Here is a 23,454-nt window from a genome sequence, read left to right as displayed (position 1 = left end):
ATAGACTCATTACATGCAAAATGATATATGTCAAGCCTTTGTTTGTTATAATTTTGATGATTATGGCTTACAGTCCATTTTCAACATATTCAAATGTTTTGAGATTTTTTATTTGGGTTTTTTCCAAGCTGAGCCATAATAAGTCTATACTAGTTTCCCAGTTTAAGTTGAATAACAGAAATGAATGCACTTTTTAATGACATTCTAATTTTCCGAGACACACCAAGCTTTCTCATCTGTATTGCCTGCAAATGTTGGCGTCTGATTTCAGATAACAAGAATACAGAAAGACAACGTTGTTTTACTGCAAGCATATTTTAATACAAAAACAGAACAAAAAAGTTTATAATTTTAGTTTTTACTTTTACACAATTGAGTCGTAGTAACGCCCCCGTCCCCCCCGGCATCTTCACACTGAGATTAGCACAGCATCAAAAGGCGGCGTCACGTCGGCCACAAGCCACCTCCGGACAATAAATAAATAAAAATCACCTAAACAGGTCTTCAATCTGTCAATTCATTCTTCATCTCTTACATTGAGATAACACAGAGACAACCTCCGCCCTGCCACAGTAACAGGGCATTTGAAAAAGCCTAGAAGAAGAAAAGGGGGCGGGACAAGAGGGAGGAAACCTGCTCTCATTGGTCCGCTCGGTCACGCCTCCTGTCAATCATAAGTGTGGTTTCTTGTCTACGGATTAAGGGCAGCCCCCTTTGGTCATGATTTGGAAACAAGAGCTTTTATTATCGAAAACAAAATGGCCGTTGGATCTGCGACCGATGAGTTAACGACGAAGACAAAATTTACACACAAACGCACACATTTCCTTGGTACAAAAAGTCTTGAACCAGTAATACTCAATCTGCCAATGATATGACGTCAAAATAAATAGACTCTTATTATTTATTTACGCTAGATAAACAACAAAATCGGATATAAATTAACCAGAAACAAAAAATGACATTCGCAAATTAAAACGTTTGCATACAGTGACCTCTCGTTTCATGTAACATGTGTCAAAAACACAGCCAGCCTTCTTCTCATCGTGAACAGGCCAGAAGTGAAGGAGGTTAGTGCATGCTGGTTTGGGTTACACTGTCTGTTATGTGCTGTTAGAATAAAAATAGTCCTTCGTGTTATTTGCCAGTTCTGGGTTATTGTTGCACTAGCCTCGTGTTGAAATGCAAATCCGTGGTTTTTGGGAAAGCTCTCTCTCTGCCTCGTAGCCACCGACCGGAGAAAGTATCTAGCCGTGTAAGCAGCAGGAAGCAGCTTGGGTTTTTTCGGCTGAGGCGACACATTTCGACCAGCACGGAGGAAGCGGCATGGCAGTTGTTGCATATTTTCGTATTTATTTTAGCTCATCCTCGAGGCATCTGGGCCCGAAAAACCAAAATGTCTTCCTGAAGTTTTTTTTTTTTTTTTTGTGTGAGTGTGTGTGGTTCAAGATCTTGGCCGTCTCGAATCGGGACAGACGAACAAGTAACACAAAATAAGGCAGCATCAAGTCGATTCCGTTTTGAAGAGCCGCGTCCTGTCTTAAAGGGAAAGTCAGTACGGACGATTGCTCTTCTTTCTTGTGCATGGTTTGATTTAGACATGATTTGAGACAATCTTCCTCATCCCAGTCTTGAGTCTTTTTAGTGCTAAGGCGTTACTCATTTCTTGGTAGCGCTTGTGGTCTTGGGGCTGGGGGCCTTTTTGGAGATGGTGGGGATTTTGGATGGTTTGGCGCCCCCTCCTGGCCTGCGCGGGGTGTCAGAGGTGTCGGAGCAGACGGAGCGGGCGTCCTGGAGCTCCGAGGCGTCCGATGCGTCGCTGCCCCGTCGGCTGCTGGCCCTGCTCCCTGCCCTGCTCCCCGCTCGGCTCGTAGGACCGCTGGGTCCAGCACCGCCGCGCTTCGGGTCTAAAAGGGCCGGGACAAGAAATAGGAGTTAGCATTTTCCTCTGTAAAATTAATGTTTATGTGTAACCCCCGCCTCAACCAAGTGCGTATTCTCCAGTTTAGCCAAATTTAAAAGCTTATAGCCTACAGGGACTGGATAAGGACTGGATTTCTCTGACTTGTTTTCCATTGATATTCAGTACATTGTTTCATGTTATAAAAACCGAGGCAGTGTGCAAAAGTACTCAGAGGTTTTGAAGTTCTTAAAGTGCTGGTACCTTTGGTTTGTTGGTGATCTAACAAACCTCTTAACCCCCGCCTTAAGTGAGGGCATCTTCTCCAGTTCGGCTTTACCCAAATCTAAAAACTTCTCGACTGGAGAGCTTGATCATTGTAAGACCTGCAAAACTATTTGTGACTCTTTTGTCACATTGTCGCTGTGTTTTTAATCACATTTTTAAACAGTTTTTGTTGTGTTTTCGTCCATTTTTCACCACATTTTTTTTTGTGCAACTTTTTTGTTTCCCTTTCATCAAGTTTTCGTCAGGTTTTTGTCAGATTTTTGTCAGATTTTTGCCAGATTTTTTGTGTGTTTTCATCTTAATTTTTGACGCTATTTTGATGCTTTTTTTTTTCATAAAGCTTTTAGATTTGGGTAAAGCTGAAGTGGGGAAAATGTGCTTGGTTCAGATGGGGGTGAAGAGATAAATAAGCCACAGCTAATGATATCAAAAAGCAAAATGGGTCTTCCAGCAATGAGTCTGCTTTAGCGTTTGCATACTGGATATTTGAAGGGACTATACGGAGTTTAAAAATGTTAAAACTAAGTATTTTCCTCTCCCTACATGTTCCAGCCTGTCCTAATGTGCAGAATGAGCCCAGACCTGTTCACCACAGCTGTCTCTAACATCCTGCACTTTGGGTCTGAAGTGCCGTCATGCACGAGCTTAATATAGAAGCTGCAGTTACGCATAAGACCTGAGGTGGCAGTAGTGAGCATAAAATGACCAACTTGCATATAGTCTCTTTAAGCAACGATGTCAAAGCCCTCACCAGTCCGTGTGGTTTTGCTGGTGTGAGTGGTTCCTCCGTTCTCTCCGGTCAGAGATCCTCGGCTCGAGTGGAACGTCGGCCTCTTGAGCTTCGAGCCTGACGCCGCCCCCTACAGGAACATCAGGAGAACATTTCACCAGTGAAGTTAAATGATGCAGAACTGAGCTACAACGTCGCAAAACAGGTATGACAATGGCTCAAATTAATGTGACAACATTTACGGACAGACACCGAGACAAATGTTAAAACTGAATATAACAACTTAAAGCACTCCTCGTTTTTAGTGTTATTAATTGATGATTGTCTTTATTTATTATGGATTGATTTCATCTGCCTGAAGCCCTTTAATTTACCTGGTGTTTAAATTGTTTTCTACCTTGACTTAAATTGATAACATGTCAACCTGATGGATTCCTCAGTTTGTATGTCTAAGTACTCTCACTTTTTACAATCAAGCTACTCTATGATCTTGATAAAAGAAACTCTACATTTATAAGGTAGGTGTAACGTAACCTTTGTGTTACAAACTGAACTCATGAAGGTTTTTCCTCCTTTTAAAATTGCACTACAGTGGCCCGGTAGTGTCAAAATACAACTTATAATAACTGGGTGGCTCGGTACCATTAAACCTTTTTCGAAACCTATACTAAATTATTTGTAATATAGAACCATAAAACAGATTAATAACGTTGTATTTACTTTCCTTCCTTTTAATTTAATTTATTTTGCATTTGTATAATTTGTTTGAGAGGAACAACCAAGAAACTTCATTTGAAGCAGTACTAAGTAACTCATGCCCCTAGAGGCCATAAGCGCCACTGCAGGTGTCGTAGCATGTTGCGTTTTTTTACTCATTAATTGTCCATGAGTAAATACTACGCTGACAGAAAAGACAAAGAGAGAGAGGGATATTGTACATCCAATTACACAATGAAGATATTTTTTTCACTCAAACTTGGCTGTAAATACTGTTTAAGTGGCGGTAGCCCGCAGCTAGCTTTGCCCGTTAGCTTCTTCTTCCTTATTCTATTAGTGTGTATTGGGGCCTCCGACCCGGTGCAGGGAAAGTTGCATTTGTGGTTTTCTGGCCAGAGACACCAGGGGGAGATGAAAGACCCCCCAATCATCCCATTAACACTTGTATTACCCCCAGAGGGACCACGGAAAGGATTTATTAAAGGTACAAAGTTACTTAGTACTGCTTTAACTACAAAAACACTTTCCCAGCTTTTCGGTCATCGATTACTCTAACTTTGTACTTCAAAACACTTCCTCCATTTTATAACACGCTTAACGAGCTTCTGAGCATACTGTTAGTGCATTAGCCTCGATGGGGGCGGGTTTTGGCGGGGCGGTAAAGAGGGGTGTGCATTCGGGGGGTAGCACCGTTAGTCTTACCTCGTGGCTCCCGTCGGGACAGCAGTGGCACTTGGACGGGGTCGGCGTTTTACTGTGAGCCAGCCAGGGTTTGGCGTAGTCGCGGGTGTAGGACGACTACAGGGAGCAAGGAAGGAAGCGAGCGAGGAAACCAGCGAGGAGGCCAAGCAGCAAGGTCAGAGGGAGCATTTATTAAGGGAGAAAGGGAGTTTGATTTTTCCAAGTTTAGGGCCAATCATGAATTAAAGGGTATTTGAAGCCATTTAGGAAGAAGAGGAAGTTGTAAAATGCAACAAAAAAAACAAAGAAAAAAACAAAGACACAAAACAAATTTCACGGTTAAGGATGTGGTGATTGAAGACAAAACTTAAAGACAAACAAATGCACAATTAATAGTCACGTTTGGTCATGGATGGGCTCAGTTCACCAGAATGAGATGATGCAGCATTTCAGATGAAGGGCAGAAGTCAAATTAACTTTATGGACGAGGCACCACTTGAGGAAGAAATATCCAGCCGCAAAAAATCCACAAAAGCTGAAGGATTCACTTCACAAACTATATTAATCAAAGTCTAATCAAACAACAGCAACTTGCAATGGTGTGATTCACTAATACTAGCATATGTTCATATAGACTACAGGAAATGATGCACATACATCATCATCATTCAACTTACCTACATCATGAGCTACTTTTACTTATAAAAGAAATTGATTGCTTATTTGGGAGCTACTGTACTTGGTTGGAGATCCTTGTTCGGGACTCTGAGCCCAAACAAACAACACGTTTCTTAACTTAAAGGGACACTGTGTAACATTTTGGACTAAACTGTTGCCATCAGTACAACACATGCTCCTATTGACCAGCTCAACACAGACAATGCTATTACTACAGTGAATAATCAAAGGATTGGGATGAGGAGCTAGCCTATTTAAACCTCAAATTCTACTGACTTTAGTCACATGTCCATGGAGACGAGCCACTCCCGGTAAAGTTACAGTCATGTCTTAGGAGAGCTGAGCCGCTCACAGCAAAAACACAAGTTTGTTTGTACATTTACTAGGTATTTTTCCAATCATAACATAAATGCTAGTATTTAAATTTTATGTGGCTTTATCTTTCTGTTGCCAGGCTATTGGCTTGGGGGCAAATTATCTGCATACTCTTTACACCATTTTTCTTTTTACATTGACAGGTACAGATGCAGAATTCATAATAATCCACCAATCACCAAGAAAAGCATTTTTAAACTATTGCCTTTTTAGAAGGATCCAAACACTATGAAGTTTAGAGTTTAGATCGGGATAAGGGACCTAACAGAGATTTCTGAAGCACTTGACTTTACAGCACACAGTCATAGTATCGGCATAGTAACAAGATAGACAAAATCTGGTATTTATAGAAATTACATGATAATTTTCCAGGGAAACAGGACATACATCCGTCATTCCACTTTATTATTATTATTTATTATCATTATATTGTTACCGCATTATCCCTTGTTATCTCTTGTTATGAAGCCAAATCCATCCATTATCGTGTTATTACTGAACTGTAAAGTCAAGTACAACCAAAATGTCTAATGAAGTCTCTCTGTCCATCTGACAATGCAGCATCATCTTATTCCAGAGTCTGAAAGTGAACCACTGACCGCTGTCCTTACCCGGGACGATGCCGAGGTGGTGGGTGTAGCAGGGGCAGAGGGGGCGGAGGGTCCCGACGCCCCGCTGTGGGACGCGGATGAAGAGGAGCGGGTCGGGGAGGCGTTCCGTGAGCCCGGTTTGGACCTTCTGCCCCGGGACCTGAACGCAGCCAGCCCCTGGGACGCCCCCTCTGGTAGGATGAACTTCTCCCTTAGCTCCAGGTTGGTCCGTCCACGAGCTAGAAGAAAATGGATATCGAGTTATGAGAGTTTTAGATGGGACGGGTGCAGGTCCCGGGTCAGTGGTGCAGGGGAGCAGAGCAGCGTGCACTTCCCAGTTTGAGGTGTGTGTATTGGGGGGCTGTCTGTGCAGTTTGGTCCAGTGGCAGTGGGACAGTGTTAACATGATACGCAATGAAAACAGCGTCCATTGCGTATTTTTACTGAAACAAGTGAAGCAAGGCACATACTTGGAGATCGGATAAAATATCCTTTATCAGAAATGTACTGCATGTTGACAAAATGTTGCAAAGCGGCATCAGCGGGTTTGTTTTGACCATAGTCTTGCATTGTTATATGGTACATTGCTAATCCATAGTGGCTTTCTGGACGGTCTCAGAAATGACTGAAATTATGCCTATATAATTTATTGTTCCTGTGGCTATAGTTACATGCTACATCAACAGAACAGTGGCTACGTGTACATGTAGACCAAAAATCTGATCTGATTTCCGGAGTTCTCAGATCACTCAAGTGGCATTTGAGATACAGAGGAAATATTTCAAACGTCTGTATGAACTAACCAAGAAAATAAAGCAAAAGGGCCAAACCTATGTCACAAAAACATACTGTAGATCGTAAGATATTATAAAAAAAACTAAAAACTAAAAAGACCTCTTTAATAGAAGTTAAAGCACAGGTTTGTGCCATTTTTCATTTCCTGAAATCACAACAAGTTCTAAACCTGCGCCGTCTCCACTGGGCTTTCATGTCAGGTGGTGCGATGCCACAAGTAGCACTTTGGACTGCAAGGCCAAATATGGAGGTGCAGTCATTTTCAATCTTCACCTGGTGCTGCAGTTGGGCCTGATTGAAGCTACGGGTGGGGAGACAGTCCAGTTGCTCTAAAATCCAAAAGTGCACTGGCACAAGCTGAGTTTTGGATTATGGGATTTCTGAAGTGAATATAAATGCATCAGATCTGATTATTGGCTTTTTCTGATTACCTTAATAATCTGATATTTCTGACCATGTAAACCAAGCCACTGATCATTTACAAAGCCATGTACCTTCTGGCTGACAATTGTATTGGTAAGCTTGTAGTGTATTGCAAATCCATGCTAGTTGCATTAACTGTAGTATTCTCTGATTACTTGAGCTACTTTTCTTCATATACCGTTCCCTTCATCGTGTCCATGCATACTGTGTCCATATAAGCTGCAGTAGTTGTGGGTCATGCCTGTTAATGCCCAAAGCAGGAGACAAACCAAGAGCATCAGCCTCAGCAGACGACCACAAGCCTGCAGCCAGCCACAGCCAGAGCCCGAGTCCCACCAACTAAATGGACATATATGACCGAACCCATGAGGGACAGGGGGGAGCGAGGAGCGAGGGGCGAGTGACGAAATGGAAATTAATAAAAGATGAGAAATGGATGGACTTCGTAGCCGGTTTTAGCAGCTGCACGGCGATCAAACAGGACGGCCAGTTTAATAAACACAAGTGCACCCTGTGGTTAAAGCGTTAGCCTGTAATCATGTCCCGCCAACAGCAGAGCATTAGGGCTGAGGGGATACAACCAGGCTGGCCACGCCCAAGTCCCGGCTTCAGGAGTTGCAAAGCACAAGGCGCTACTTCTCTTTAGAGTAATCGGGTCATTCACTCTTTAACATGTTTAAGAAAATGTGGACATGCTACATTTTCAGTTTACTTTTAGGGGGCAGATAAACAGGCACGTAAACCTGATTACCTTTTGTTACAAGGCATTAATGCAAAAAGCTTCCTGGTAAAGTAAAAGGCTAACTAATTGTCAATAGTAAAACAACTTAAATGATGCTGAATGAACAATACTTTTTTCGATACTTAAACTAAAATATTTGTCATAGAAGAAACATAACATAGATAAATAATGTTAATTTATTCCTTTTTCTTCCATTTAATTTCTTTTACATTTGTATCATTTGTTTGAGGGGAAAGAACCTAGAAACTTCCTTTAACAACAAAAGGGCGAAAAACATTTTTAACAATTTTTTCACGTTTATTTCCCAAATAAATAAAAAAAAATCCCCAAATTTCATTAAAATTTTCCCATCTTTTCTACATGTTTTTCCAAATTTTCCTTCATTTTTTTCTAATTTTTGCCTACATTTTTCCCTAATTTTTTCCTACATTTTCCCCCCCAATTTTTTCCTACATGTTTTTCCACAATTTTCATTTTTTTCCCTCAAATTCCCCCCCCCCCAAAATTTTTACTTGTTTTTCCTTATTTTTTACTTTTTTTTTTCATTTTTTTTTTTTTTTAACTTCACTTTTTTTCTTTAAAATTTCGATGAACATCAGTGTTTCTTTTCGGCACCAAGCCCTAATCCTATAGCAGAACTTCTGTATTTTGGCTTTGCTATTGAAGCTTGTATAGTTCCTACTTTGTCCCAGCAATATTTATAATTAAAAACATGATTTAACTTTTGCCATAGCCAATTTCACATCATTTTAAACACATATTCCATTAAGTAAAAGACGAGGGGCTGGCCAGGTCCTGCTGAAATGAGTAAGAAAAGCAAAGTGCAGCACAGACAGACAGACAACACAGACGCCTGAACGTAACGAGCCTGAAACATATAAAACATGGATAAACATGGGCTGAATGAGTGTTAAAATGAAGGTGAGAGGAGTACGATGGCCGCAGGTGGAGACAGGAGACAGGGGGGAGTAGATATACCTCGGCAGCAGAAATAGCCAGGAGTGACTGCCACTGAGAGACACAGAGGACAATGTGAAAATCCGCATGCTGGAGGTGGGATGAGATCAGAGATACAAACGCTCATTCGCTCACACACTCATTCACAGACAACAGCTTCAGTGAGCCCTGAAACATGGAAAAAACACCTGACTGGATTCTCAAGAGGCAACAGCGAGAGCTACAGGAAGAGGAAGTGAGGGGACAAAGACTGAGGATAAGTCCTAGCCCCTTTAATGTGCAAACTTTGAGACCTTAGCTTTGAAAAATACAACAATCAAGCTAATAGAGGTGGTAAAGTAGTTCTTCGAGACTAGAAAAGTCAATGTTTTTCTATTTTAGAGCAGCCCTCGCTTGCATTAATTCATTGTAATAGATGCTAATATGCTAATAATGCTAAGAAACAAATGTTCTGCTATCCATCTCCTCTTTTGTACACTCTTTCAAAGGTAAGGTCCCATTTTCTAAGGGGAAAGACTTGGCCTCTCAGTGTTGTTAGTCAGGTGTCCACAGTCAGCAAGGCACAGCGACAACAAGCCCAAACCAGACTTAACGACGACCATTAAAAGAGAAAAAATGGCAACAGGCTGGAGAGAGAAGAGGCTTTGACAGTAGTTTTCGGTTTGTTTTTTGTTAGGCAGCGGGTGAAAGATTTAGAGGAGAAACCCAACCTATACGAGATGAGATGGAGCTACTCGAGTCAGAGCGCAGGATCTTAAGTCCAGGGTGTTGCACTGAGGAGAGAGAGAGAAAAGACCAGGGGGGAGAGAGAAGAGAGGAGAGGGATGGGGATGGGAGAGAGAGGAGAGGTCCATGCATCATGCAAAAATTAGTGATTCAAAATTAAGACTCGCCGCCTGGAGATTATACACGGAGACAGAGAGAGGGGGATGTACAGGAACTGAGAGAAGAGAGTGTGACAAAGACGTGACAGAAGATCCTTTAAGACAAGTTCGGTACGAGGGGAGGGACAACAGACGGGAGACACCACTGAAAGAAACTGAAGAGAGGTTTGACACGGGAGGGAGTTCAACTATAGAACTTTGGTAATAGGATATATTTATAGATAAAGCCATTTTGTTTTGTCTTGCCACGCTTTTATCTTGATTATTGGATAGTGTGGTATGTTTCTACTGGGAATGCTATTTCCAATCATTATGAAACCTAATGGACTCAACCTCCTAGAAAAGCTTCAGCTTTACCCAAATCCATAAGGTCTATAAGCCTATAGGCCAGTATAATGCTTCATTTGAAAGCTGAGACCTACAAAACTAATCTAAACAGATCTTTTTCCTGGCATTTTTGCTTTTTTCTTAACTTTTTCATCACTTTTCTGTTACTTCTTTGATGCTTTTTAAATGTATTTAATTTATTGGTTTACAGGTGAAACTCAGAAAACTAGAATATCATGAATAAGTGCATTCATTTCTGTAATTCAACTTAAACTGTGAAACCAATACATGATAGACTCATTACATGCAAAGTGAGCTATGTATAGCCTTTATTTGTAGTAAGTTTGATTATTATGGCTCAGCTTGTAAAACCTGTAAGACAGTAAACCAAAATCATCAAAATTATAACAAATAAAGGTTTGACATATGCCCTTTGTATGTAATGAGTCTAAATTAAATTAGTTTCACATTTTAAGTTGAATTACAGAAATAAATCAGTTTTTGCACGATAGTCTAATTTTTCAAGTTTCACCTGTATTTGGTCGGGACAGTGCATGTTAATGAACATACATGGGTCTCATGCATGTAAACAAGCCACACTGGATTTTAGCCTTGGGCTAATTTCCATCCGTTGTCCCCCTATTCACACTCTCAAACACACTCTTATTCATCCTGACCTATTGTACATGTTTTTAGAGGTAGTGGAAATCCGAGTACCTGTTTTCATTACACATTTTTGTCACTCTTTTGTTGCATTTTCATCCTCGTTTTTGTCTCATTTTGTTGCTAATTTGACACTTTTTTCCAAGAAGTTTATGGATTTGGGTAAAGCCAAACTGGAGAAAATGTGCTCCGTTCAGGTGGGGGTTAACAGGTTAATAAACTGTATTTTCTTCCTAATGTACTCCATTCAATAATCCATTTTACATACCTTCTCCTTTGTATTCACAGTAAAAACGACTTGTTAAATAAAATAACTTGACTTGAATAGTTGTCTGGTAAAATGTAAGCCTTGTGAACACCCGGTTGCCTGTGTGAGTGGTGAAAGAGTGAGGGTTTGTTGCTTCTGTCGACTTCAATGGCAGCTGTGGGGAGACACGCATGGAGCACCTCAAGAGGATGGAATGAATCTAAAATCTGTCTCTTGTGAGGCGCTTTGGGTGATTTGTCTGGTGATTCTCTTCCCTTCAACGCTACATACGAAACAACAAACTTAACACACTCCCAGCTCGAATATAACAAGTGACACAGATGGAAACAAGAGCAGTACTTCATATAAACGTATCTGATGTCTGTGTTTGCTAAAGCAGTAGCCGCTCACCTCGACACGGATCGTTCTTCACCAGGAACTCGTCCAGAGCCATCCAGCCTCCTCCGACTCTCACCATCACCGTGCTGCGCAAAATACGCACCAACCGCAGCTGCTGGGAGTCTCCGAACTACAACGAAAACAAGTTCAATCAAAAACAAATACTCAGAGTGTGCAAAATCTGAAATCTTCCTTATTTTTTTGCAGCCATCTCGCCAAGCAGCCCCAAAAATGACCAAAATCTACGCAAATCTTCATTTCTCTAACATGCAAAACAAATTTCACCAAGACATGCAAGTCTACAGTCTACTACGATCATAGTTTTCTGCACAAAAGATTATTTTATTCATTACTGATGAGAGAAAATGAAAGTTGACCAATGCCCCAAAAAGCAGAACTTTAAAGCAGAGAAATCGTCCATGTCCAAGCAGCTTGATTTGCTCCACAGCTTCAAACGTATATATAATATAAAAGTAACATACAGCTTAAATCTGTCACTAAAACCAAAGAAAAACCACACAAGAGGAGAGAGAAACCTGCTAAACAAGGTCAAGCCCACGATGAAGTGCTTTTCTCCACTTTATTATACATAGTTTGGAGGGTACAGGAGAGCACTTCTGATTGGAGCAAAACCAGGAAGCAGATTTCACTCGCCCAATCACAGCAAAGGAAGTTACTTTACCTGGTTTCCGAGGAAGAACTAAAAAGTCCAGACACGACGCAAAGGAATAAGGGGAGAAAGAGAGAAGGGAAAATGTAACACAATGTATTTAAACATAATAATGTGTATATTTGCTATAAAACTGGATATTGTCATTAAAGACATGGTGAAGTGAGGCGTCACTGTCCAGTAAATTAGTGGTGTCAGCAGCAAATGCAGTGGAGAACGGTGTTAATGTTTTAAAGTGTAAATGGTGATGAACAGTTGGACAAATGGAGAAAGAGAAACACAGATGTTACGACACACACAGGCCAGTAGAGGGCGGCCCATCATTGACCGTGAGGTAATGATGTCAATGCAGGTGGTGACGCTTCCAAAAAGCAGCAGCTAACATGACTTTTGACTCCTGTAAAAGGCTCCACAGATAAAACACAAAGCGCTGAGGGTTTAGCAAAGTCTGTACAATCAAAATAAGTAGGAGGATAAGTAAATGCCAATGTTATTTTAGGTTCAGGCATTACTAGCAAAGATTACATTTAGATTAGATTACAAAGATTACAATTACATCATTCCTTGCCTGATTATTCCAAAAAAATTGTATAATTCTTTGTACGCTAAGCTTAGTTCTGTTTTATTTCTCCCCCAGAAGTCTGTGTTTTATCTGGGCAGCCACATTTACACGGCATATTAATGTGACGAGACACACACAAAGTGGATGGTCAGATGCTGTAAAAATGTCCATTATCATCATGAGGTGACACAGAATGAAGGTTATGAACAGTGAGACAAACAGCCAATGAGTCGTGTTGCATTATATTATTGAAACGGTTAATAATGTCTTTATTTGCTTCATAAAGTTCATTAGGACTTACCCTGTACTTGTTCTCTCCGATCTGCTCCACCTGGAACCTCTTGGCACATTTGCACTGCGCCACCTGCCGAGTCACCTGAGCAAAAGCACAATGTGACACGTTTAGGCTAGTTTTTAGCTCAAATATGACTTACTCTGTTTGGTCCTTTGCTCGTCTATCGTAACTTACCTCGTCTTCGATCTTATCCGCGTCCGTGGTCGGCCTGTACGCGTCTTTGTTCGGATGCAGTGCCGCGACAAACTCGTAGTAGTCGATGTAACCGTCTCCATCGCGATCAAAGATGTCCGCCACGGCCGTCATCTCCAGTTTACTGGTCGGAAACTCTGCCAAAATTAACATTATCGTACGTTAGAGGTGACTTACATCGACACAGTTATTTCACTGAGACGTTACGCACTTGAAGCCAGGATGCCGTCTATAAACTCCTGTCTGGTGATCTTTCCGTCCTGGTCTTTGTCGATTCGTCTGAAGAAGTCCATGACTCTGGACTTCTTATGGTTCATCCAGCGCATGTACTTCTTCCTCCACACGTCAAAGTCGAAGTTGGCGAACTCTTTGAGCTGAAAGCAGAGGAATGTGTTACTGCAAATCATCATATATATGCTGTGGTTTCTTTTACAGAGCGATTCAGTTTGACATTCATTAATCTGAATGTGCTTCATTGTTCATTTAGACAATGTACTTTATTGTTTTATCTGGATTTTTCGGTCTACATTCAGTCAACTAAAAAGTATGTAAATTTAGTCAACAAAAACTCATTAGATTAGTCAATGCTACGTCTATAGAATTTAATTTAAGCAAATTTAATCATGTTCACAGTTTCATGGAGCTTCAGATCTGTTTGTTTTGACGTGAATTTCAAAGATATGAGGCCCTTTGTCAAATTTGTCATTGGACGTTCAGGTGTTTTTAGTTTCTTCTTTTAATTTTTATACAGTTTTTAGTTGACATACCCATCTGGATATTCTAATCATAGTTTTAGTCTCATTAACTACTTTTATTTTAGTTATGCTTTGGCAAAAAATTACTTTATAAATATTACTTTGTCTAAACTTATGACAAAATACTGTAGTCGTTATTTTATTTTACTTTTCTTTGTGTAACTAGGAGCTCTCAAGTGAAATTCAGAATCTCTTTTTCAGGAGAGTCCTGTTCCAAAAGGGGACCTTGTTATACTTCTTTTTAGAGGTAAGGGAAACCGGAGTATCCAGCGGAGAATCAACGGGCAGAGTCCCCATTTAACATTTTTCTTCTACTACAAAAAGGCCACATATTTGCAAGTACCTCCTCCAGCCTGTCGAGGGCGTCGTTGAGTTTGCGTTGTCGGTCCAGAGCCAGGAGCCAGACTTGCTGCCATCGTGCACAGAGCTGGTTTAGTCTGGGGTTTGCTGACGAGACCTGCACCACTGCCTGCTGCTGCTGCGGCTGTTTACCTGAAACACAGTTTAAAGCCACTTTCAGTCATTTTTAATAGTTTAATCTGTAATATTTTATTGGAAAGAAGAAAACATTGCTTATATATTTGTGACGTCAAAGCTAAACAAAATCAAAATAATGAAAAAAGTGAAACGTACGATTCCCCCTTCTCTCCGACAGGTGGCTGTGAGTCTCAGAGGGTTTCCTCTTGTAGGATTTGGTCACTTTGTCGACATCTGGCTGCTTCCTCGTCATCTCCTCCATAAAAGTCTGCAAAACAAAATGCCAAAATTAGTAAGTTCCACGCAAATCCACGCACTTAAACAACCCCACCAGCGAAAAGCTAAGGAGCTACAGGAGTCATTTCCAGAAGTAGACAATGTGGAGCATCTAACCTGGTGTTCAGTGATGAATGTTTTGAGTTGTGAGATGTCCTGAGGAAGGGGCTCCGTGTCCTTCTGGATCAGGGTGGTCTCTGCAAACTGCAGCCAGGACAGGAGCTCCTCCAGAAGGTTAGCGTTGTTCAGCACCTCAGTCAGAGCCGTCTCCAGCCTCTGCTCGTGCTGCTTGGCCCAAGTCAACACCTAAAAACAAGAAGAAAGAGTAAGTCTACGAAAAGCATGTGGTCAACTTTATGCAGTTGCAGCCGTTTATATGGTTTTGTGTTGTTAAATTTAAAGAAAGCTGTTTGTCGTGGCTGTTGATTGGCAAAAATCAAAATAGGAGAACACTATGAAAGTTTCCAAAGGTGTGAATAATCATTCATTCATATATCATTTACATTTTTTTTTTTAAATTTATGCTTGGAAAGTTTAATTCTCTTTGTAATGAAAAAAGAGATGCCTTTTTTTGTGAAGTCTATGGTTCTCAACTGGTGGATCGTGACCCAAAAGTGGGTCCGTCATTGCTCTAGTAGCTAAAACCATATAGCCCATTAGAAACCATTGCACTTTAAAGTTGTTTTTAACGTGTCTAAAGCCTGGTTTCTAATTTTCCTAAACTTTCTACAGCTAGATATTCCTCCTGTGATAACGATGGGTTAGTTACAATTAAAGAAACATTTTAGAAATGTCGTATACTAATGAAGGGCTGACTTTGATTGACAGGCCGCTAGCATTAGAGCTAATGGCGCGGGCGCAGCTACGATCAAACTACGTGGCCCTGAGAGGACTGAGTCTATAGTGAAGATCCCGCTCTTATGCCCTTTTTAGGAACATGCTCCGCCACAGCAGGTTAGGAGGAGTCTGAAAATCCGCCATGATTTCACCCTTGAACGTAGTTATTATGGCAAACGGGGAGGAGTAAGGAGGAGTCGTCTATCATTTTTTACAGTCTATGGTCCCGACGCCACACCAGTTGAGAACCACTGCTTAAAACCATATTGTAGTTGGACAGACATCACATGTATATACTTGATCAAGCTCTTACCTCCTCGAAGCGCGCCCGGATGATGGTGATCCAGTGTTTGATGGTGGTGATGGAGTCGGGGTGGCAGACCGTCAGAATGCCCTCTCCCATCGTGGCCGCCTTGTTGACGTCGGTGCGTTTGTCCTCCACGGAGCCCATGAAGTCTCTGTGCGTGTGCAGCAGAGCCTGGAGAGTCTCCGCCTCCTCCGGCAGGACGCCACGGAAACGCAGGCTCTGCTCCGCCTCCGACAGCCACTCCAGCAGCACCTGCACCGCGCTACGAAACTCCTCGGCCTGAAAACACCGATGTGCAATTTTGAGCCCAGAGGCAATAACAGCTTTTTCTAATCTATCCATCTACTCCAACACAAACCCATCATGTTTATTACTGTGACACTGGGCTCCTCTCACCTGTTTGAAAGCCTGCATCAGTCTGGTCTGCTTGGTCACGGACAGAGCGCACACAGTGTCCCAGCGGTTGCTCAGCTCCTGCACCTGAACTTTGACCCAAGCCGTGTCATCCCGTCCTGTGTCCAACAGGTCCCGCGCCGAACGCTTCAGGGCCTGGATGTTCGTGGTCCTCTTCCCAAGCTCCTTCTGGAAAGCCTGCCCAGACAATAGAGTCGTGTGAGCTCATTTTTTGGATTTACAAGCAATTTTCAACTTTGAATTGATCATGCTTTGAATGACTTGCTTTATTTTGTCGAACTAAAGGAGCACTAACTGGGATGAAATAAAACCAAACTAAGACTAAAACAAGATTAAATCTGACTAATACAAAATATACTTCAACACTACAGAGCTACAGTTGTTCTAGCAGTTTCCAAATCCACTGTGATATTAAATAAATGTAACTGCATTGATTTAACTAAGTCCATATTCTGACCTTGTGTGCGTCCATGAGGTTGGACACCAGGTCTAAGTCTCCGTGCACTGGCTGATCCTCGGCGAGCTGCGGCTCGACTCTGTAGAGCCAGTCCACTAACGCCTGCAGGGCCTCCGTGAACTGACCCGAGAACAGCAGCGCCTCCTCCAGCTTGTGCTGCCTGGAGACAAGAGGAAAAAAACTGTTTATTATTTCGCTCAAACAACCAAACATTCATTTTGGGGAAGCTTTTTTAAGTTGCAGGACTGACACGATGAGCCAAAAATGTAATTCATTGTTTACACAGGTAGCAACAGGCCAAATATAATGCTTTTAATCCTTGTTTTATGCTTAAACACATATTTAAGGCCACAAACAAAACAAATCTATGCAAATATTACTTCTATAGATAGGAACACTTTAGACTAAGCGGAAAAATGAATTAAAATGTGCATATGTTAAAGTATCTGTTCAGTAAAAACATCGTAAAATTACAGAAATGAAAAAAATTTAAGCAAAACATGCAGTTTTTGGAACCGCTTTTGGAACCCTCATTTTTGTATTTATGATAAAATTTATGGCTTGGAGAATGAAGAAATCTGTTTTAAATCTTATGAAAACCAGCATGCATGCACCGCAAACACACAAAAAAATCTGTATTTTCCTGTATTTTCATACCTCTCCACGCTCTTCCCACAGACGGTGTCCCACTTGTCCCGGACCTCTCCGACCAAGTGGTCCAGTTTCTGTTTGTCGTCCGGCAGCTGCGCCTTGTCCCGCATGGCTTTCCCAGAACGCACTGTGGTGTCGTAGACCGGCTGCTTGGAGCCAAGAGCCTTCTGGAACTCCTTCACACCACGGACAAGACGTTTCAAAGTAGAGTTGGAATTATGATAATAAAACATGCTCTTAATGAAAATGTGCTCTGTAATGTTGTACCTTGTGTTTGGCCAGTTGCACTTTGATCTTGTCAGGTTCGTTTGATATCTCCAGCTCCGAGTCCAGTCTTTTCTCAGCTTCCTCCAGCCAGTCGGTCAGCTTCCTCCAGGCCTCGTGGAACTAAATGTCAAAAGGATGAGGTCAAGGACAAATCAGATCATCACCCTGGTGTTTTCTCTGATACAGATAAAACAAGGATTTTTACCAATAATAGAACAGTTTAGATTTAGAGAGTATAGGGAGTTATATGTTATTGGAAAATCTATTTACTTATGAATCGGGTTCCTAAAGGAAGCAGCAAGTCAAATTTAATGCTTTTTAAATGCAAGTTTAACTCCAAAATACTATATTTTCAATGCCTAAAACACAACAAAAACTAATCTTTTTTAATTTCTTAAGAATTGCAAACTTTCCATTTCCTGCAGTTGTATCTTTGTATGTTTGACTAACATTTGCAGTAAACATAGCCGAGCAATGTCATTATTTTCCCCAAAATTTAGATTTAATGCTTATTTGACTCAATTTAAGTCTTTATTAACAACATTTGAGAACATTAATTTTAACACAGTTCATGTAATAACTTTTAAAACTTTTATTGCCCCTTGAAAACCCTGTATTCAATCCACAATTCAAAGCAATTCAGCCGTTTTTAGTTCATTGAATCCTTTTTTAAGCCGTAGCTTTGATCCTAAACCAGGTCCCATTAAACCTGTACCTGTTTGGCTCTCTTCCGAGCTTCGTCCAGGTGTCTCCCTCTGTCCAGCGACCTCTGCACCAGTTTGTCCCATCGCGCCTGGACGCTGAGGAGCAGGTTCTTGATGAGCACCACGTCTTGTTTCAAACTGGCGAATCGCAGCTGAGATCCGGCCTTCTCCAGCGCGAGGACCTGCTCCCTGTGCGTGTTCACCTCGTTCACAAACACCTGAGAGGACGCAGAAGAGATCAGATACGACTTCACCTCCTCCTGAAGACTCACCGCAGCTTCACGTGTCTTTGTTTTACCTTGTGCTCGTCGATCTGAAAGAGCACGGTGTCCAGGATGAGGCTGGGGGGTTGGGCCATGTTCAGGGTCTGTTCGGCCTGAGTGAGCCAGTTAATGGTGTCCTGAAGGGACGTCTGGAAACCTGTGGCCAAAGATACTGCCTCCTCCAACTTCGCCTGGAGACACAGAAGGAGCATATGTTACTTCTGCAGAATTAATGAAATATCAAATGGTAATGCTGTATATAGATATGATAGACCTTAATGCCAGAGTAATTATGAAGAATATATTAAATTTGTTAAGCAAGCATTCACCAATTTATAGTCTAATTATAGGTTTGACAACAATAAAACGTGCATAACTATACAAGCCCATTCATTTCGGTAGTTCAAGACATGAAGGTGGACTTGCCTTGGTTATTAAGTTGCATTTTTCCAACTTAAAACTTTAGTCTGTATTGAACATACTCAGGGTTTATAGAGGAAGAAGCAAATCAGATGTAATTCTTTCTAATGCCATTTTTAATGTCCAAATTCTATATTTTATAGGCATGAACGCAGAAAAAAAATCACGTGTTTCATTATCCACATACAGTATTTCATTTCTTACATTTTGTAAACATTTCATGTTGAGCAATGTCATAATTTTAAAATAAATTCAGATTTAATGCCAGTTTGAATGCAATTGAATGCTTTTTAATAACATTAAAGGCCTTGATTTTGGCACAGTTAATTTAACACCCTTTTTTGCTTTTAATGCAGAAACCCTGATACTTAAATGAGTGAAAGCCGACACAGACAAGGCATGAACTCAGGGTTTCTACAGGTAGCAGAAAGTTTTATACTTTTAATGCTCCTTTTAGTTTGAAAATACAATAAATGTAATGCAACCATTGCAAAAGATCCATGCATTTCCTTCCCCCTCAAGATTTGTGAGCAATTTTGATAAATTTATTGAGAATATATGTTAAAAGGAAAGAATGGGCATAAGAACATTTCAGAAAAAGTTTTTTTAAAGCGTTCATTTTGGCACAATTAATTGAGGACATACTGATTTTTAATGCCCTGTGGAAACCCTCTGACCTGAACAAGCTGCCCTCAGTCTATAACGCACATGTACGAGGTAGAACAACAGTCGTCATCGTACCTTGCGGTCGTCCATCTTGCCGTTCAGACTGGTCCACTTGTTCTGGAGCATGGCGAGGTTCTGCTGGGTCTGAGTTGCCCCGGGACCGGCCTCTTCTCCTCGGGCCAAAAGCATGGACTCCCCCTGGTCCAGAAGTCTGTGGTACTGCTCCGCTCTCTGTGTCAACTGTGCCTGGAGCTCCTGAACGGGACAAAACGAGACGAGGTGAGAGGAGTCTGGGATACTGTGACGTAGGAGAGGTCCCGGGACAAAAGGGGTAAGGTTACGAGACGACTGCCATATGTCTGCCATTATTTGGTGATCACAATAAGGATGTTTAAGGTAGCACTGCTGACAAAGAGCTTAAATAAAGTGCAAGTTTGTGGGGAAAACATTTTGTTTTCTTCATGTGTTTCCCTGTATTGCTGAATAGGCCTATCACAATAAAACCATTTGAAGTTCGATATATTGAGGCAAGATATTATTAATACTGAAGACTTTTTAATGCTGCAGTAAGTAACTCTAAATCTTAAAAATGATTTGTCTGAAAAGTAAACAGGAAATACATGAAAACGCACCTTACTTGGGTGAAAAATAATGTATTAGTTGAGAAAAATTGAGGAAAAAATGCAAATACATGTACAGATGTATTTGTACATTAGAACTCCATAATGTGCTCCATATTGAGCACATAAATGTATTGTTTATCTGTCATTTATTGAACAATAAGTTGATGTAATAATTATTCCTATTGCTGAACAGTATTCCTAAATAGCAAATGTGGTCATTGCAAAGTATAGTCTTCAAAACATTAACACTGCCTTATTGGTATTAAAAACCAAGCCCAATTTGTATTATCCTTCAAAAAACAACATAAAAACACCATAGAAAAAACACTCCTAACTGTAGTTGGACATTCATAAACAGTTTTGCTAAGACTCAATGGAGCACAGGCATAAATCAATAAGTTCCAAAGGAAGTGTAAGCCCGTACCATGTGCTGTTGAAGCTGCTCCCTGGCCGTCTCGGGGAGTCCTCCCGTGGGTTTAGCCGCTGACAGTTGGCTGTCGGTTCTACGCAGCCACTGGAGAAACTCCTCCAGCTCCCCATGGAAACCCTCCGCCTGCACGGGACAGACAGGTGCGGGACGGGAGGACACTCGTTATTCAGGTTCAGGAGAATAAGTAACTTACAGTTCATTTAATGGATCATTCTAGAATAAGCATGACCCCATAGAAAAAAGAGAGTTGATTGATTTGACTTTTGACTTGTCTTTTGTCAATGGGGTAGAAGAGGAGACATTTCCGAACCTGTCTCAGTGCACCCTCCAGTAGTTTCTGCCGCTCCTGGGTCTTGAGGAGCAGACTCTCCCAGCCCTGGTTGAGTTGGTCCAGCTGCTCGCGGAGGTGACTGGCCTCGTCTCCCGGAGAGGACTCCAGGAGCTCGGCCGCCGCGCTGTTCACCGTCTCCACCGTGGAGTGATGGGAAAGCACGTCGTTCCGCAGGACCTACAGCATGGGAGGGTGAGCAGGATGAGAGGGTGTAAAAGGAGGGACAACATAGGGATGACATAATGTTCTTGTGGTGTTCGGGAACAGGACAGTTATATGTATTTGTATATTCATAATGCAAGTTATGTTATTGTATTGCATTGTGTTTGCGTGGATGCCAGGAATGATAAACAATGTTCCTGTACAAAAAATAATCAGTACAATGAGCAATTAAAGCAAATAATAACCTCAGACAAAACCTATCTCAGGGATCTACCAATGGACAAGATAAATAATGGCAAATACTTAAATGGTTTCAATGTGAATGTTTTGTTTTATAATACAAGATGCTAAAAAGCACCATTAAGCATACAATTCTTACTTACTGCCTGTATGTATAACCTACCTCTGCTATTTGAGACACAGTACAGTCAAAATCCCTTGACTAATGCACAATTTGGCTTAAAAACGGAACATTTTGAAACATGTTCCACCCACATAACCTAGAAGGCGATCTGATCTTACCAGACTAAAATGTTACAAAAACACAGGGAGAAAAAAAAAGCAGCAGTTGTTGTATGAGTGAAGCAGTAGAGAGGGGCGTACATGGTGCTTGGCGAGCTCGATCTCGATGGCCTTGGGGTCGGAGCTGACGGGTCTCTGAGTGTCTAAAGTGGCGTGAGTGTGACTGAGCCAGGCCTGGAGCTCCGACAGCGCGTGCTGGAACTGACCCAGAGCCAGAAGAGCCGCCTCCAGTTTGTGCTGCAGCGGGAGACACAGCAGGGTAAAACCAAGCACAGACATAGCACGAATACACTCAGGCGATCTGATAAGTTTAAAGGATAGACGATCTACATTTTGTATAAATTTAGTAACTGACTGGATTATACAAACTTTATGCTGCTGAAATACAGTTATCAGATAAGGAAGAATTGAAAAAATACATGATTTCTGAGCATTTCTAAGCATGTTTTTAGCCAAATACTAAACATAATACAAGAACTACCTATCAAAAGAAAACCATATACTTAAAACTAAATCAATTTTTAATAGTGGCTGGTGAAAAACTCTATAGCAAGCATCTTTACAAGGCAGACAGTAAGTCAAATAAGCAAACAATGACTTCACACAGTTGTTTTAGAAGCGTTAATCACCCAAAGCCGCTTGAGATTTGTCTCCACACGTCTTATCGTTTACCTGTCTCTGTGTGATTTTATCTCCCAGATTTTCCCAAAGGTGCCTGAGTTCTATCAGCGGCTCCTGGATCATGTCTCTGTCGGTCTGGTCTGAGACTTTCTTCAACAGCAGCTCCCCCTGGTGGCACAGCTTCTCCATGTCGATCTGCTGCTGGTACACGTCCACTTTGTACTGCTGCTCAGCGGGAAGAGACAGGCTTGTAATTTAGTATCACGCGAGACAGGAAGTTTAAAATGAAGCTCGGGAGTAATATCCAACCTTGAGTTCTTCTATCTGCTGCTTGACGGTTCCCAGATCAGTTCCCACAGTCGACATGTCACACAGTTTGATCACGGCGTTGTCCAGGTAGTCGAACATGGACTGAAGAACAAGAGAACAGATGCATTTAGACACATTTTCACAAGACCATAATAGAGAGGTGGCTATCAAATAAAAAACTGGACCTAAAACAGCTAAAACACTTTCACTTCCTTTGTCTAAGCGATCTCGCCATAAGCCCCTCCTACCCTCCTCTACCTGCTTATGATGAGTTTTTTTCACTTTGCAATGAGAGGATTGAGCTAAGCTAGAGACTGAGATATGAGGAAAGTATTTCGTGGATATGCAAGACCTCAGGACGAGCTTAGAATAGCCACTAGACAAGATTCAAAGATTACTCAAAGATGCGTTAGTGGCTCCAAATACAACTCCACGTATGTTTTTCATGAGAGCATTGTACCATGGTAAAAAAGCTCCTGCCCTTTCTAAGAACAAACCTGGAGTGCATCTTGATACTGGACAGAGGCGGTCATAGCCTCTTCCAGTCTCTCCATCCGCTCCCTCCATGTTCGGTTCAGTCCTTCCCAGGCTGCGTTCATCTACGATACAAGATACATCACATTAGAAGACAAGCATTTACACCCATCAATCTTATTATTCATACCGTTTGAATATCTCACCTCATCAATAGTTTTCTTGACTTCGGGTTTCTCGGTTTCGCCACAGGCAAAGATGAGGTCAGCCCCGAGGGTCCGGACGAACTCCAGCTCCTCCCTCAGTCCGTCTGTTTCTGCTTTGATGGCCTGAAAGTGAAATAGGAACAGACTGAAACCTTCACAAACTTACA

General features: G+C 41.5%; 1 protein-coding gene across 14 annotated transcripts in view; it reads right to left on the bottom strand.

Annotated features, from left to right (window-relative positions):
• Positions 1-296: 296 nt before the first annotated feature.
• macf1a (microtubule actin crosslinking factor 1a) overlaps positions 297-23,454 on the bottom strand; it is a 309,958-nt gene continuing 286,800 nt past the window's right edge. For 9 of the 14 annotated variants that reach the window (XM_079570810.1, XM_079570811.1, XM_079570812.1 and 6 more), the window contains 29 exons: positions 23,288-23,410; positions 23,105-23,206; positions 22,608-22,709; positions 22,350-22,523; positions 21,759-21,914; positions 20,973-21,170; positions 20,657-20,785; positions 19,685-19,864; positions 18,559-18,714; positions 18,272-18,478; positions 17,557-17,676; positions 17,296-17,465; positions 16,639-16,798; positions 16,164-16,358; positions 15,774-16,046; positions 14,741-14,929; positions 14,504-14,615; positions 14,214-14,362; positions 13,327-13,489; positions 13,098-13,252; positions 12,930-13,004; positions 12,079-12,096; positions 11,409-11,526; positions 9,587-9,649; positions 8,898-8,966; positions 5,981-6,198; positions 4,338-4,433; positions 2,940-3,048; positions 297-1,907 (listed from right to left, as the gene is read on the bottom strand). In XM_079570810.1, the coding sequence (XP_079426936.1) occupies positions 1,660-1,907; positions 2,940-3,048; positions 4,338-4,433; positions 5,981-6,198; positions 8,898-8,966; positions 9,587-9,649; positions 11,409-11,526; positions 12,079-12,096; positions 12,930-13,004; positions 13,098-13,252; positions 13,327-13,489; positions 14,214-14,362; positions 14,504-14,615; positions 14,741-14,929; positions 15,774-16,046; positions 16,164-16,358; positions 16,639-16,798; positions 17,296-17,465; positions 17,557-17,676; positions 18,272-18,478; positions 18,559-18,714; positions 19,685-19,864; positions 20,657-20,785; positions 20,973-21,170; positions 21,759-21,914; positions 22,350-22,523; positions 22,608-22,709; positions 23,105-23,206; positions 23,288-23,410 (4,227 nt within the window). In that variant the 3' untranslated portion in view covers positions 297-1,659. The remainder of the gene's footprint in view (positions 1,908-2,939; positions 3,049-4,337; positions 4,434-5,980; positions 6,199-8,897; positions 8,967-9,586; positions 9,650-11,408; positions 11,527-12,078; positions 12,097-12,929; positions 13,005-13,097; positions 13,253-13,326; positions 13,490-14,213; positions 14,363-14,503; positions 14,616-14,740; positions 14,930-15,773; positions 16,047-16,163; positions 16,359-16,638; positions 16,799-17,295; positions 17,466-17,556; positions 17,677-18,271; positions 18,479-18,558; positions 18,715-19,684; positions 19,865-20,656; positions 20,786-20,972; positions 21,171-21,758; positions 21,915-22,349; positions 22,524-22,607; positions 22,710-23,104; positions 23,207-23,287; positions 23,411-23,454) is intronic. The other 5 variants (XM_079570814.1, XM_079570817.1, XM_079570816.1 and 2 more) reach the window with 5 other exon arrangements.

The sequence above is a fragment of the Gobius niger genome (assembly GCF_951799975.1).
Source record: "Gobius niger genome assembly, chromosome: 14".
NCBI lineage: Eukaryota > Metazoa > Chordata > Actinopteri > Gobiiformes > Gobiidae > Gobius > Gobius niger.
Note: the sequence above shows the minus strand (reverse complement) of the source record. Positions and strands in the feature narration are given on the sequence as shown.